Consider the following 14,597-nt stretch of genomic DNA (forward strand, 5'->3'; position numbering starts at 1 on the left):
TCAATTAGTAATACTTCTGCTGGATGATTGAGACTTTATAAAGTTGTAGCAACATCACTGTTTTAAAGATAGTCATGAATAGGTACTTTTTACAGCAGTTCCATTATGCCCGATTTACTGTAGAGTTATTGGTTATGTGCAGAGGGTATGGCAGCAGCATGGATATGGAGGTGCCATGGGTTAGCATGGAGGCTCTGAGAGGCAGGTTGGTGGGCTGTGTGAGCTGGGTTGCAGAGAGCAGGAGAGGGTATGACAACTTCAAGGGCCTAGAACACAAGTCAACTGAGTAGATTTTTGAGGAAACTAAGGTATGCCATTTAACTAGAATGGTGTGGCTCTTGGCTGTCTCTGTGGCCAGAGAGTCAATTCCAGAAATTCAGTCCAGACCCCATCCCAGACCTTTGTACCAAAGCAGATCCGCGAAGTCAGACAATGTGCCAACTTGAGCTTCCCCTTGTCTGAGCAGTGAAAACCCTGCCCAAGGGGCATGAAGTTTAAGGCAGAGAAGTATGGGGGGATACATTGTTCTAGGATGAATCATGGGAGATATTGAATTAAAATGAAATAGTGTGGTTTTCAAGGAGCAGGGAAGGAAACCTGGAACCTGTGTTTTTAAGGGTAAGAACACAGATTGAGTGGTCTACTAGAAAGACTTATTGGATCTTTGGAGTCATAAGCAAGAGTACGAAAAGCAGGGAAACCAAATATAAGCGTTCTAAAACATTACTGAGGTTTCAGCTAGAATATTGCAATTTGTTCTGGGCACAAACATTATGGTTTAATCGGTAGATGAAGGCCTTGGAGAGGGAGCTGAGGAAATATAGAATCTCTACAGAGTGGAAACAGGCCATTCAGCCCACTGAGTCCAAACTGACACTCTGAACAGCATCCCACTCAGACATAAGCCTCTGCCCTAACCCCCATGACCCCACATTTCTCATGGCTAATCCGCCTAGCCTGCACATCCCTGGACAATGTGGGCAATTTCCCATGACCAATCCACATAACCTGTACATCTTTGGACTGTGGGAGGAAACTGGAGCACCCGGAGGAAGCCCACGCAGACACAGGGAAAACATGCAAACTCCACACAGACAGTCACCCAAGGATGGAATCGAACCCGGGTCCCTGGCACTGTGAGGCAGCAGTGCCAACCACTGAGCCACTCGAATGGAAACAGGGATAACAACTTTTACATACATGAGAAAATTACAGAGGCTGGGGCTGCTCGCCTAAGCAGAATTTGAGAGAAGATTTGATGGAGGTCTTCAAAATCATGAATTATTTTGATTAAACCAACTTGGGCAACTTGTTTGCAGTGGCAGGCAGCTTTAACTAGAGGACACTGATTTAAGATAATGTACGAAAGAACCTGAGGTAACAAGGGGAATTTTTTAAAAATCCAATGACTTGGGATGATGACCTGCAAGGCACAGAAGCACAGTGGAAGCAGATCCAACAAGAGCTCTCAAAAGAGAATTCATGAAAAGTGGAAAGGAAGGAAATTCAAGAGCTCCAAGAGAAGAACAGTGAGGCACTTCAGTAATTCCAGCACTGGCAAAACACAAAGTCATTGCTGAATTGCCTCCGGAGCTTAATCATTCAAACATTCCATGATTGAAATCTATTGCTCTTTGCTTATAGAGTATGATTCCAAGAGGAAGGGGCACGGACCTGAATCTTCACCAGTCTCCAAGAAGAGGCTTGCAGGAGAGTCCCTGATAAATCCAGGCAGCAAGAGGTAGTGTCATCTTCTGATGATTAATGTTCCACCAGCTTTGTGGGTGCAGTGTGATATCAGATGTGGGGCCATCCACTGTGCGATATGGGACCTCCCACTGTATGATATGGGACCGTCCATTGTGGGATATGAGGCTGTCCACTGTGTGATATGGGGCTATTCACTGTGTGCTATTGGGCCGTCCATTATGTGATATGGGGTGTTCACTGTGTGATATGGGGCTGTTCTCTGTGCAATATGGGGCCATCCACTGTGTGATATAGGGCCGTCCACTGTGAGATATTGGGCCATTCACTGTGCGATATGGAGCCATTCACTGTGCGATATGTGCCATTCACTGTGCGATATGGGGCCATTCACTGAGCGATATGGGGCCATTCACAGTGTGATATCAAACCCTCTACTGTGCGATATTGGGCTATTCACTATGATATGGGGCCATTCACTGAGCGATATGGGGCCATTCACTGAGCGATATGGGGCCGTCCACTGTGCGATATGGGGCCATTCACTGAGCGATATGGGGCGATCCACTGTGCGATGTAGGGCCATTCACTGAGCAATATGGGGCCGTCCACTGTGCGATATGGGGCCATTCACTGTGCAATATAGGGCCATTAATTGAGCAATATGGGGCCATTAATTGAGCGATATGGGGCCATTAATTTAGCGATATGGGGCCATTAATTGAGTGATATGGGGCCATTCACTGAGCAATATGGGGCCGTCCACTGTGCGATATGGGGCCGTCCACTGTGCGATATGGGGCCATTCATTGAGCGAAATGGGCCCATTCACTGTGCGATATGGGGCCATCCACAGTGCGGTATGGGGCCGTCCACTGTGAGATATTGGGCCATTCACCGTGCAATATGGAGCTGTCCACTGTGTGATATGGGCCCATTCACTGTGCAATATGGGGCCATTCACTGTGCGATATGGGCCATTCACTGTGCGATATGGGGCCATCCACTGTGCGATATAGGGCCATTCACTGAGCGATATGGGGCCGTCCACTGTGCGATATGGGGCCATTCACTGAGCGATATGGGGCCGTCCACTGTGCGATATAGGGCCATTCACTGAGCAATATGGGGCCGTCCACTGTGCGATATGGGGCCATTCACTGTGCGATATTGAGCAATATGGGGCCATTAATTGAGCGATATGGGGCCATTCACTGAGCGATATGGGGCCATTAATTGAGCGATATGGGGCCATTAATTGAGCGATATGGGGCCATTCACTGAGCGATATGGGGCCGTCCACTGTGCGATATGGGGCCATCCACTGTGCGATATGGGGCCAATCACTGAGCAATATGGGGCCGTCCACTGTGCAATATGGGGCCATTCACTGTGCCATATGGGGACATTCACTGTGCGATATGGGGCCATTCATAGTGCGATATGGGGCCATCCACTGTGCGCTATGGGGCCATTCACTGTGTGGTATGGGCCGTCCACTGTGAGATATTGGGCCATTCACCGTGCAATATGGAGCTGTCCACTGTGTGATATGGGCCCATTCACTGTGCGATATGGGGCCATCCACTGTGCGATATAGGGCCATTCACTGAGCGATATGGGGCCGTCCACTGTGCGATATGGGGCCATCCACTGTGCGATATAGGGCCATTCACTGAGCAATATGGGGCCGTCCACTGTGCGATATGGGGCCATTCACTGTGCGATATAGCGCCATTAATTGAGCGATATGGGGCCATTAATTGAGCGATATGGGGCCATTAATTGAGTGATATGGGGCCATTCACTGAGCAATATGGGGCCGTCCACAGTGCGATATGGGGCCGTCCACTGTGCGATATGGGGCCGTCCACTGTGCGATATGCTGCCATCCACTGTGCGATATGGGGCCATTAATTGAGCGATATGGGGGCCATTCACTGAGCGATATGGGGCCGTCCACTGTGCGATATGGGGCCATCCACAATGTGATATGGGGCCGTCCACTGTGCGATATGGGGCCGTCCACTGTGCGATTATAGGGCCATTCACTGAGCAATATGGGGCCATCCACTGTGCAATATGGGGCCGTCCACTGTGCGATATGGGGCCGTCCACTGTGCAATATGGTGCCATTCACTGAGCAATATGGGGCCATTCACTGAGCAATATGGGGCCGTCCACTGTGCGATATGGGGCCATTCACTGTGCGATATAGGGCCATTAATTGAGCGATATGGGGCCATTAATTGAGTGATATTGGGCCATTCACTGAGCGATATGGGTCCATTAATTGAGCGATACGGGGCCATTCACTGAGAGATATGGGGCCGTCCACTGTGCGATATGGGGCCATCCACTGTGCGATATGTGGCCATTCACTGAGCAATATGGGGCCGTCCACTGTGCGATATGGGGCCATTCACTGTGCGATATAGGGCCATTAATTGAGCGATATGGGGCCATTAATTGAGTGATATGGGGCCATTCACTGTGTGATATGGGGCCATTAATTGAGCGATATGGGGCCATTAATTGAGTGATATGGGGCCATTCACTGAGCAATATGGGGCCGTCCACTGTGCGATATGGGGCCGTCCACTGTGAGATATGCTGCCATCCACTGTGCGATATGGGACCATTCACTGAGCGAAATGGGCCCATTCACTGTGCGATATGGGCCATTCACTGTGCGATATGGGGCCGTCCACTGTGCAATATAGGCCATCCACTGTACGATATGGGGCCATTCACTGTGCAATATGGGGCCGTCCACTGTGCGATATGGGACCATCCACTGTGCGATATGGTGCCATCCACTGTGCGATATAGGGCCATTCACTGAGCAATATGGGGCCGTCCACTGTGCGATATGGGGCTATTCACTGTGCGATATAAAGCCATTAATTGAGCGATATCGGGCCATTAATTGAGTGATATGTGGCCATTCACTGAGCGATATGGGGCCATTAATTGAGCGATATGGGGCCATTAATTGAGCGATATGGGGCCATTCACTGAGCGATATGGGGCCGTCCACTGTGCGATATGGGGCCATCCACTCTGCGATATGGGGCCATTCACTGAGCAATATGGGGCCGTCCACTGTGCGATATGGGGCCATTCACTGTGCGATATAGGGCCATTAATTGAGCGATATGGGGCCATTAATTGAGCGATATGGGGCCATTCACTGAGCAATATGGGGCCATCCACTCTGCGATATAGGGCCATTCACTGAGCAATATGGGGCCATTCACTGTGCGATATGTGGCCGTTCTCTGTGCGATATGGGGCCATTCACTGTGCGATATAGGGCCATTAATTGAGCGATATGGGGCCATTAATTGAGCGATATGGGGCCATTCACTGAGCAATATGGGGCCATCCACTCTGCGATATAGGGCCATTCACTGAGCAATATGGGGCCATTCACTGTGCGATATGGGGCCGTTCTCTGTGCGATATGGGGCCGTCCACTGTGTGATTTGGGGCCATCCACAATGTGATATGGGGCCGTCCAGGGTGCGATATGGGGCCGTCCACTGTGCGATATGGGGCCGTCCACTGTGCGATATGGTGCCATCCACTGTGCGATATAGGGCCATTCACTGAGCAATATGGGGCCGTCCACTGTGCGATATGGGGCCGTCCACTGTGCGATATGGGGCCATCCACTGTGCAATATGGGGCCATTCACTGTGCGATACGGGGCCATTCACAGAGAGATATGGGGCTGTCCACTGTGTGATATGGGCCCATTCACTGTGCAATATGGGGCCATTCACTGTGCGATATGGGGCCATCCACTGTGCGATATAGGGCCATTCACTGTGCGATATGGGGCCGTCCACTGTGCGATATGGGGCCATCCACTGTGCGATATAGGGCCATTCACTGAGCAATATGGGGCCGTCCACTGTGCGATATGGGGCCATTCACTGTGCGATATAGCGCCATTAATTGAGCGATATGGGGCCATTAATTGAGTGATATGGGGCCATTCCCTGAGCAATATGGGGCCGTCCACTGTGCGATATGGGGCCGTCCACTGTGCGATATGCTGCCATCCACTGTGCGATATGGGGCCATTCATTGAGCGAAATGGGCCCATTCACTGTGCGATATGGGGCCGTTCTCTGTGCGATATGGGGCCGTCCACTGTGTGATTTGGGGCCATCCACAATGTGATATGGGGCCGTCCAGTGTGCGATATGGGGCCGTCCACTGTGCGATATGGTGCCATCCACTGTGCGATTATAGGGCCATTCACTGAGCAATATGGGCCATCCACTGTGCGATATGGGGCCGTCCACTGTGCGATATGGTGCCATCCACTGTGCGATATAGGGCCATTCACTGAGCAATATGGGGCCGTCCACTGTGCGATATGGGGCCATTCACTGTGCGATATAGGGCCATTAATTGAGCGATATGGGGCCATTAATTGAGTGATATTGGGCCATTCACTGAGCGATATGGGGCCATTAATTGAGCGATATGGGTCCATTAATTGAGCGATACGGGGCCATTCACTGAGAGATATGGGGCCGTCCACTGTGCGATATGGGGCCATCCACTGTGCGATATGTGGCCATTCACTGAGCAATATGGGGCCGTCCACTGTGCGATATGGGGCCATTCACTGTGCGATATAGGGCCATTAATTGAGCGATATGGGGCCATTAATTGAGTGATATGGGGCCATTCACTGTGTGATATGGGGCCATTAATTGAGCGATATGGGGCCATTAATTGAGCGATATGGGGCCATTCACTGAGCAATATGGGGCCGTCCACTGCGCGATATGGGGCCGTCCACTGTGCGATATGTGGCCGTCCACTGTGCGATATGCTGCCATCCACTGTGCGATATGGGACCATTCACTGAGCGAAATGGGCCCATTCACTGTGCGATATGGGCCATTCACTGTGCGATATGGGGCCGTCCACTGTGCAATATAGGCCATCCACTGTACGATATGGGGCCATTCACTGTGCGATATGGGGCCGTCCACTGTGCGATATGGGGCCGTCCACTGTGCGATATGGGACCATCCACTGTGCGATATGGTGCCATCCACTGTGCGATATAGGGCCATTCACTGAGCAATATGGGGCCGTCCACTGTGCGATATGGGGCTATTCACTGTGCGATATAAAGCCATTAATTGAGCGATATCGGGCCATTAATTGAGTGATATGTGGCCATTCACTGAGCGATATGGGGCCATTAATTGAGCGATATGGGGCCATTAATTGAGCGATAAGGGGCCATTCACTGAGCGATATAGGGCCATTAATTGAGCGATATGGGGCCATTAATTGAGCGATATGGGGCCATTCACTGTGTGATATGGATACGTTCTCTGTGCGATATGGGGCCATTCACTGAGCAATATGGGGCCGTCCACTGTGCGATATGGGGCCATTCACTGTGCGATATAGGGCCATTAATTGAGCGATATGGGGCCATTAATTGAGCGATATGGGGCCATTCACTGTGTGATATGGATACGTTCTCTGTGCGATATGGGGCCATTCACTGAGCAATATGGGGCCATCCACTCTGCGATATAGGGCCATTCACTGAGCAATATGGGGCCATCCACTGTGCGATATGGGGCCATTCAGTGTGCAATATCGGGCCATTATTTGAGCAATATGGGGCCATTAATTGAGCGATATGGGGCCATTCACTGAGCGATATGGGGCCATTAATTGAGCGATATGGGGTCATTAATTGAGTGATATGGGGCCATTCACTGAGTAATATGGGGCCGTCCACTGTGCGATATGGGGCCGTCCGCTGTTCGATATGGGGCCGTCCACTGTGCGATATAGGGCCATTAATTGAGTGATATGGGGCCATTAATTGAGCGATATGGGGCCATTCACTGTGTGATATGGATACGTTCTCTGTGCGATATGGGGCCATTCACTGAGCAATATGGGGCCATCCACTGTGCGATATAGGGCCATTCACTGAGCAATATGGGGCCGTCCACTGTGTGATATGGGGCCATTCAGTGTGCAATATCGGGCCATTAATTGAGCAATATGGGGCCATTAATTGAGCGATATGGGGCCATTCACTGAGCGATATGGGGCCATTAATTGAGCGATATGGGGTCATTAATTGAGTGATATGGGGCCATTCACTGAGTAATATGGGGCCGTCCACTGTGCGATATGGGGCCATTCACTGTGCGATATAGGGCCATTAATTGAGCGATATGGGGCCATTAATTGAGTGATATGGGGCCATTCACTGTGTGATATGGGGCCATTAATTGAGCGATATGGGGCCATTAATTGAGCGATATGGGGCCATTCACTGAGCAATATGGGGCCGTCCACTGCGCGATATGGGGCCGTCCACTGTGCGATATGTGGCCGTCCACTGTGCGATATGCTGCCATCCACTGTGCGATATGGGACCATTCACTGAGCGATATGGGGTCATTAATTGAGTGATATGGGGCCATTCACTGAGTAATATGGGGCCGTCCACTGTGCGATATGGGGCCGTCCACTGTGCGATATGGGACCATCCACTATGCGATATGGGGCCATTCATTGAGCGAAATGGGCCCATTCACTGTGCGATATGGTGCCATTCACTGAGCAATATGGGGCTGTCCACTGTGCGATATGGGGCCATTCACTGAGCGATATAGGGCCATCCACTGTGCGATATGGGGCCATTCACTGAGCGATATTGGGCCGTCCACTGTGCGATATGGTGCCATCCACTGTGCAATATAGGGCCATTCACAGAGCAATATGGGGTCGTCCACTGTGCGATATGGGGCCATTCATTGAGCGAAATGGGCCCATTCACTGTGCGATATGGGGCCATTCACTGAGCAATATGGGGCTGTCCACTGTGCGATATGGGGCCATTCACTGAGCGATATAGGGCCATCCACTGTGCGATATGGTGCCATCCACAGAGCAATATGGGGTCGTCCACTGTGCGATATGGGGCCATTCACTGAGCAATATGGGGCCGTCCACTGTGCGATATGGGGCCGTCCACTGTGCAATAAGGGGCTGTCCACTGTGCGATATGGTGACATCCACTGTGCGATATCGGGCCATTCACTGAGCAATATGGGGCCGTCCACTGTGCGATATGGGGCCATTCACTGTGCAATATGGTGCCATTAATTGAGCGATATGGGGCCATTAATAGAGCGATATGGGGCCATTAATTGAGCGATATGGGGCCATTCACTGAGCGATATGGGGCCGTCCACTGTGCGATATGGGGCCATCCACTGTGCGATATGGGGCCAATCACTGAGCAATATGGGGCCGTCCACTGTGCAATATGGGGCCATTCACTGTGCAATATGGGGACATTCACTGTGCGATATGGGGCCATTCACAGTGCGCTATGGGGCCATTCAATGTGTGGTATGGGGCCGTCCACTGTGAGATATTGGGCCATTCACCGTGCAATATGGAGCTGTCCACTGCGTGATATGGGCCCATTCACTGTGCAATATGGGGCCATTCACTGTGCAATATGGGGCCATTCACTGTGCGATATGGGGCCATCCACTGTGCGATATAGGGCCATTCACTGAGTGATATGGGGCCGTCCACTGTGCGATATGGGGCCATCCACTATGCGATATAGGGCCATTCACTGAGCAATATGGGGCCGTCCACTGTGCGATATGGGGCCATTCACTGTGCGATATAGCGCCATTAATTGAGCGATATGGGGCCATTAATTGAGTGATATGGGGCCATTCACTGAGCAATATGGGGCCGTCCACTGTGCGATATGGGGCCGTCCACTGTGCGATATGCTGCCATCCACTGTGCGATATGGGGCCATTCATTGAGCGAAATGGGCCCATTCACTGTGCGATATGGGGCCGTTCTCTGTGCGATATGGGGCCGTCCAGTGTGCGATATGGGGCCGTCCACTGTGCGATATGGGGCCGTCCACTGTGCGATATAGTGCCATCCACTGTGCGATTATAGGGCCATTCACTGAGCAATATGGGGCCATCCACTGTGCAATATGGGGCCGTCCACTGTGCGATATGGGGCCGTCCACTGTGCAATATGGTGCCATCCACTGTGCGATATAGGGCCATTCACTGAGCAATATGGGGCCGTCCACTGTGCGATATGGGGCCATTCACTGTGCGATATAGGGCCATTAATTGAGCGATATGGGGCCATTAATTGAGTGATATGGGGCCATTCACTGAGCGATATGGGGCCATTAATTGAGCGATATGGGTCCATTAATTGAGCGATATGGGGCCATTCACTGAGATATGGGGCCGTCCACTGTGCGATATGGGGCCATCCACTGTGCGATATGTGGCCATTCACTGAGCAATATGGGGCCGTCCACTGTGCGATATGGGGCCATTCACTGTGCGATATAGGGCCATTAATTGAGCGATATGGGACCATTAATTGAGCGATATGGGGCCATTCACTGTGTGATATGGGTACGTTCTCTGTGCGATATGGGGCCATTCACTGTGTGATATGGGGCCGTCCACTGTTTGTAATTTTTATTATTAATGACTTGGATGAGGGAGTCGAAGGGTGGGTCAGTAAATTTGCAGATGATACGAAGATTGGTGGAGTTGTGGATAGTGAGGAGGGCTGTTGTCAGCTGCAAAGAGACTTAGATATGATGCAGAGCTAGGCTGAGGAGTGGTAGATGGAGTTCAACCCTGCCAAGTGTGAGGTTGTCCATTTTGGAAAGACAAATAAGAATGTGGAATACAGGGTTAACGGTAGGGTTCTTAGTGAGGTGGAGGAACAGAGGGCTCTTGGGGTCTATGTTCATAGATCTTTGAAAGTTGCCACTCAGGTGGATAGAGCTTGTAAGAAGGCCTATGGTGTATTAGCATTCATTAGCCGAGGGATTGAATTCAAGAGTCGTGAAGTGATGTTGCAACTGTACAGGACTTTGGTTAGGCCACATTTGGAGTACTGTGTGTAGTTCTGGTCGCCTCACTTTAGGAAAGATGTGGAAGCTTTAGAGAGGGTGCAGAGAAGATTTACCAGGATGTTGCCTGGAATGGAGAATAGGTCGTACGAGGATAGGTTGAGAGTGCTAGGCCTTTTCTCGTTGGAATGGCGAAGGATGAGGGGTGACTTGATAGAGGTTTATAAGATGATCAGAGGAATAGATAGAGTAGACAGTCAGAAACTTTTTCCCCGGGTGCAACAGAGTGTTACAAGGGGACATAAATTTAAGGTGAAGGGTGGAAGGTATAGGGGAGATGTCAGGGGTGGGTTCTTTACCCAGAGAGTGGTGGGGGCATGGAATGTGCTGCCTGTGGGAATGGTAGAGTCAGATTCTTTGGTGACCTTTAAGCAGCAATTGGATAGGTACATGGATGGGTGCTTAAGCTAGGACAAATGTTCGGCACAACATCGTGGGCCGAAGGGCCTGTTCTGTGCTGTATTGTTCTATATTCTATAATATGGGGACATTCACTGTGCGATATGGGGCCGTCCACTGTGCGATATGGGGCCATTCACTGAGCGATATGGGGCCGTCCACTGTGCGATATGGGGCCATTCACTGAGCGATATGGGGCCGTCCACTGTGCGATATAGGGCCATTCACTGTGTGATATGGGGCCGTCCACTGTGTGATATGGGGCTATTCACTGTGCGATATGGGGCCGTCCACTGTGCAATATGGGGCCGTCCACTGTGAGATATGGGGCCATTCACTGTGTGATATGGGGCCGTCCACTGTGAGATATGGGGCCATTCACTGTGTGATATGGGGCCGTCCACTGTGAGATATGGGGCCATTCACTGTGCGATATGGGGCCGTTCTCTGTGCGATATGGGGCCGTCCACTGTGTGATTTGGGGCCATCCACAATGTGATATGGGGCCGTCCAGTGTGCGATATGGGGCCATTCACTGTGTGATATGGGGCATTCTCTGTACGATATGGGGGCATTCACAGTGCGATATGGGGCCATTCACAGTGCGATATGGGGCCATTCACAGTGCGATATGGGGCCATTCACAGTGCGATATGGGGCGTTCTCTGTACGATATGGGGACATTCACAGTGCGATATGGGGCCGTCCACTGTGCAATATGGTGCCTTTCACTGTGCGATATGGGCCATTCACTGAGCGATATGGGGCCGTTCTCTGTGCAACATGGGGCCGTCCACTGTGTGATATGGGGCCATTCACTGTGCGATATGAGCCGTCCACTGTGCGTTATGGGGCTGTCCACTGTGCAATACAGGACCATCCACTGTGCGATACGGGACCGTTCGCTGTGTACTATGGGGCCCTCCACTGTGTGATATGGGGCTATTCACTGTGCGATATGGGGTAAAGATGAGGACTGCAGATGCTGGAAACCAGATATCACACAGTGAATGGCCCCATAGTGCACAGTAGAGGATCCGGTATCACACAGTGAATGGCCCAATTTTGCACAGTGAATGGCCCCATATCACACAATGGATGGCCCCATATCGCACAGTGAATCACCCCATATCACACCGTATATGGCCCAATATTGCACAGTCTAGATTAGAGTGGTGCTGGAAAAACATAGCAGGTCAGGCAGCATCCGAGGAGTAGGAAAATCGACATTTCAGGCACAAACACTTCATCCTGATATTGGGCCATTTACTGTGCAATATTGGGCCATTCAATGTGTGATATGGGGCCCTCCGCTGTGCGATATGGGACTGTCCATTGTGTAATATGGTACCGTCCACTGTGCAATAATGGCACTGTCCACTGTGCGAATACGGGGCCATTCAATGTGCGATATGGGGCACTCCACTGTTCGACAAGGGACTATTCAATGTGCACTATGGGGCTATTCATTGCGATAAGACGCCGTCTGTTGTGCAATATACAAGGCCAGGTCTCAGCAACATACCCTCCATTTCTCACTTTTTATTTTCATAGAATCTCTACAGTTTGGAAACAGGCCATTCAGACCAACAATTTAAACTGACTCTCCAAAGAGCATCCCACCCTATCCCTGTAACTCTGCATTTCCCATAGCCAATCCTGAAGAAGGGCTAATGCCCGAAACGTCAATTCTCCTGTTCCCTAGATGCTGCCTGACCTGCTGCGCTTTTCCAGCAACACATTTCCATCCCATAGCCAATCTACCTAACCTACACATCTTTGGACTGTGGGAGGTAACCAGAGCACCCGGTGGAAACCCACAGAGACATGGGGAGAGACATGCAAACTCCACACAGACTGCCACCTGAGGCTGGAATCGAACCCGTGTCCCTGGACCAGTGAGGCAGCAGTGCTTTGCTCATATTAGTGCTTATCATCACTGTACAGATGCAGAGCATTTCCTCCTCTGAGGGGAGAGAGAGAGAGATTCCCTCCAGCGTATTAAATTGTAACCTTAATAATGGCTTCAGCTGACCAGCCACCGCAGACTGTAGCTAAGCTGAAGCCAGCCACAAGGGAAGATCATCTAACCCTGCCCCTGTCAGGTTCTATAACCCTTGATGTCTCAGGGCCTGAAAGCTTTGAGCTAGATCCATTAGCTCAGTACCAGTAGGAGACAGGTCACTCTCACACCATGCCTGAGGAGGACAATGGAGCCATCTCTGAATTCACCTACAAATCCTGCCCTTGCATTTATATAGCACCTTTCCTGATTGCAGAACCTGAAGTACTTATAAAGCATAGCTGCTGCTGCTGCTTAGTGGGTGCTTTCTGCAAAATAAAGATTGTATTCCCTTTGTGACTGATACATCCTATCTCTTCCCTCTTCTTTATAGAACAAAGGCTCCCATTGGAGTGAGTTTTGAAGACAACAGCCTCAATGACAGCGATGAGTGAACCATCTGGTCAAGTTCAACATGGATTAACTAGAAATATATACAGGGGAAGTGTGGTTTTTAACCATAATTTATTTCTTTTAGGCAATGATAGATATGAACTTTTTAAAAGGAAATGCTGTCTCTGTTTGTTTAACAAACAACAATAATGAGGTATTTTATATGGCTTTTTAAAGTAAAAGGAAAGTTGTTCCATTGTGTGTAGTGCATTCTGCATTTGGTATGGTTTACACAAAGAGCTCTAAGGCAGAAGTGGATACTGCAGATGCTGGAGATTAGAGTCAAGATTATGTCCAGCAGGTCAAGCAGCATCCGAGGAGCAGGAGAATCGACGTTTCAGCCAAAAGCCCTTCATCAGGAATCCTGATGAAGGGCTTTTGCCTGAAACATTGATTTTCCTGAACAAAGGGCTCTAAGTTTAGAGACTGTGTAAAATGGACAAAACAAGATTTTCCATTTTCCGTTATGGAAAAAAACATCCACAATTCATCGACTGCAGTACAGAGAGAAAGGTTTGTATTCTCTTTTGCTTCTTTCACTATTTTCACTGGAGTGTAAGAGGTTGAGGGGGTGGTCTTATAGAAGTTTATCTGTGCCTCTCATGATTTCATAATGTCAGTAGCAAAGGTCTTTTCCCTAGGGTGGGAGAGTTCAAAACTAGGTGGCATATTTTTATGGTGAGAGGAGAAAGATTTAAAAAGACACGAGGGGACGATTCTTTTTTTTTTAACATGTCGAGTGGTTTGTTTGTGGAATAAACTTCCTGAGGAAGTTATGACGTCAAAGGACATTTGGGTAAGTACGTGAATAGGAAATGTTTGGAGAGATTTGGCTAATCGCAGGCAGGTTGGACTAGTTTAGTTTGGGATTATGGTTGGCATAGACTGGTTGGACTGAAGGGTCTATTTCCATGCTGTATGACTATTACTTTCATAACCTTAGGATATCCTGAAGAGCTGAAAGTGTGTATTTTAAGCGTGGGCTGTCCCTCAGGATCAAGATTAGAGTGGTGCTGGAAAAGCACAGTAGGTCAGGCAGCATCC

General features: G+C 50.0%; 1 protein-coding gene across 4 annotated transcripts in view; it reads left to right on the forward strand.

The window, feature by feature from the left end:
• Positions 1-13,752, forward strand: part of paxx (PAXX non-homologous end joining factor) — a 32,955-nt gene extending 19,203 nt beyond the window's left edge. For all 4 annotated transcript variants that reach the window (XM_087998530.1, XM_043719921.2, XM_043719920.2 and 1 more), the window contains 2 exons: positions 1,645-1,741; positions 13,495-13,752. In XM_087998530.1, coding sequence (XP_087854656.1) covers positions 1,645-1,741; positions 13,495-13,555 — 158 coding nt within the window. In that variant the 3' untranslated portion in view covers positions 13,556-13,752. The remainder of the gene's footprint in view (positions 1-1,644; positions 1,742-13,494) is intronic.
• Positions 13,753-14,597: the final 845 nt, after the last annotated feature.

This window comes from Chiloscyllium plagiosum, unplaced genomic scaffold (assembly GCF_037043375.1).
Source record: "Chiloscyllium plagiosum isolate Xiang-an unplaced genomic scaffold, Cpla_swu_hap1 HiC_scaffold_21, whole genome shotgun sequence".
NCBI classification, from domain to species: domain Eukaryota; kingdom Metazoa; phylum Chordata; class Chondrichthyes; order Orectolobiformes; family Hemiscylliidae; genus Chiloscyllium; species Chiloscyllium plagiosum.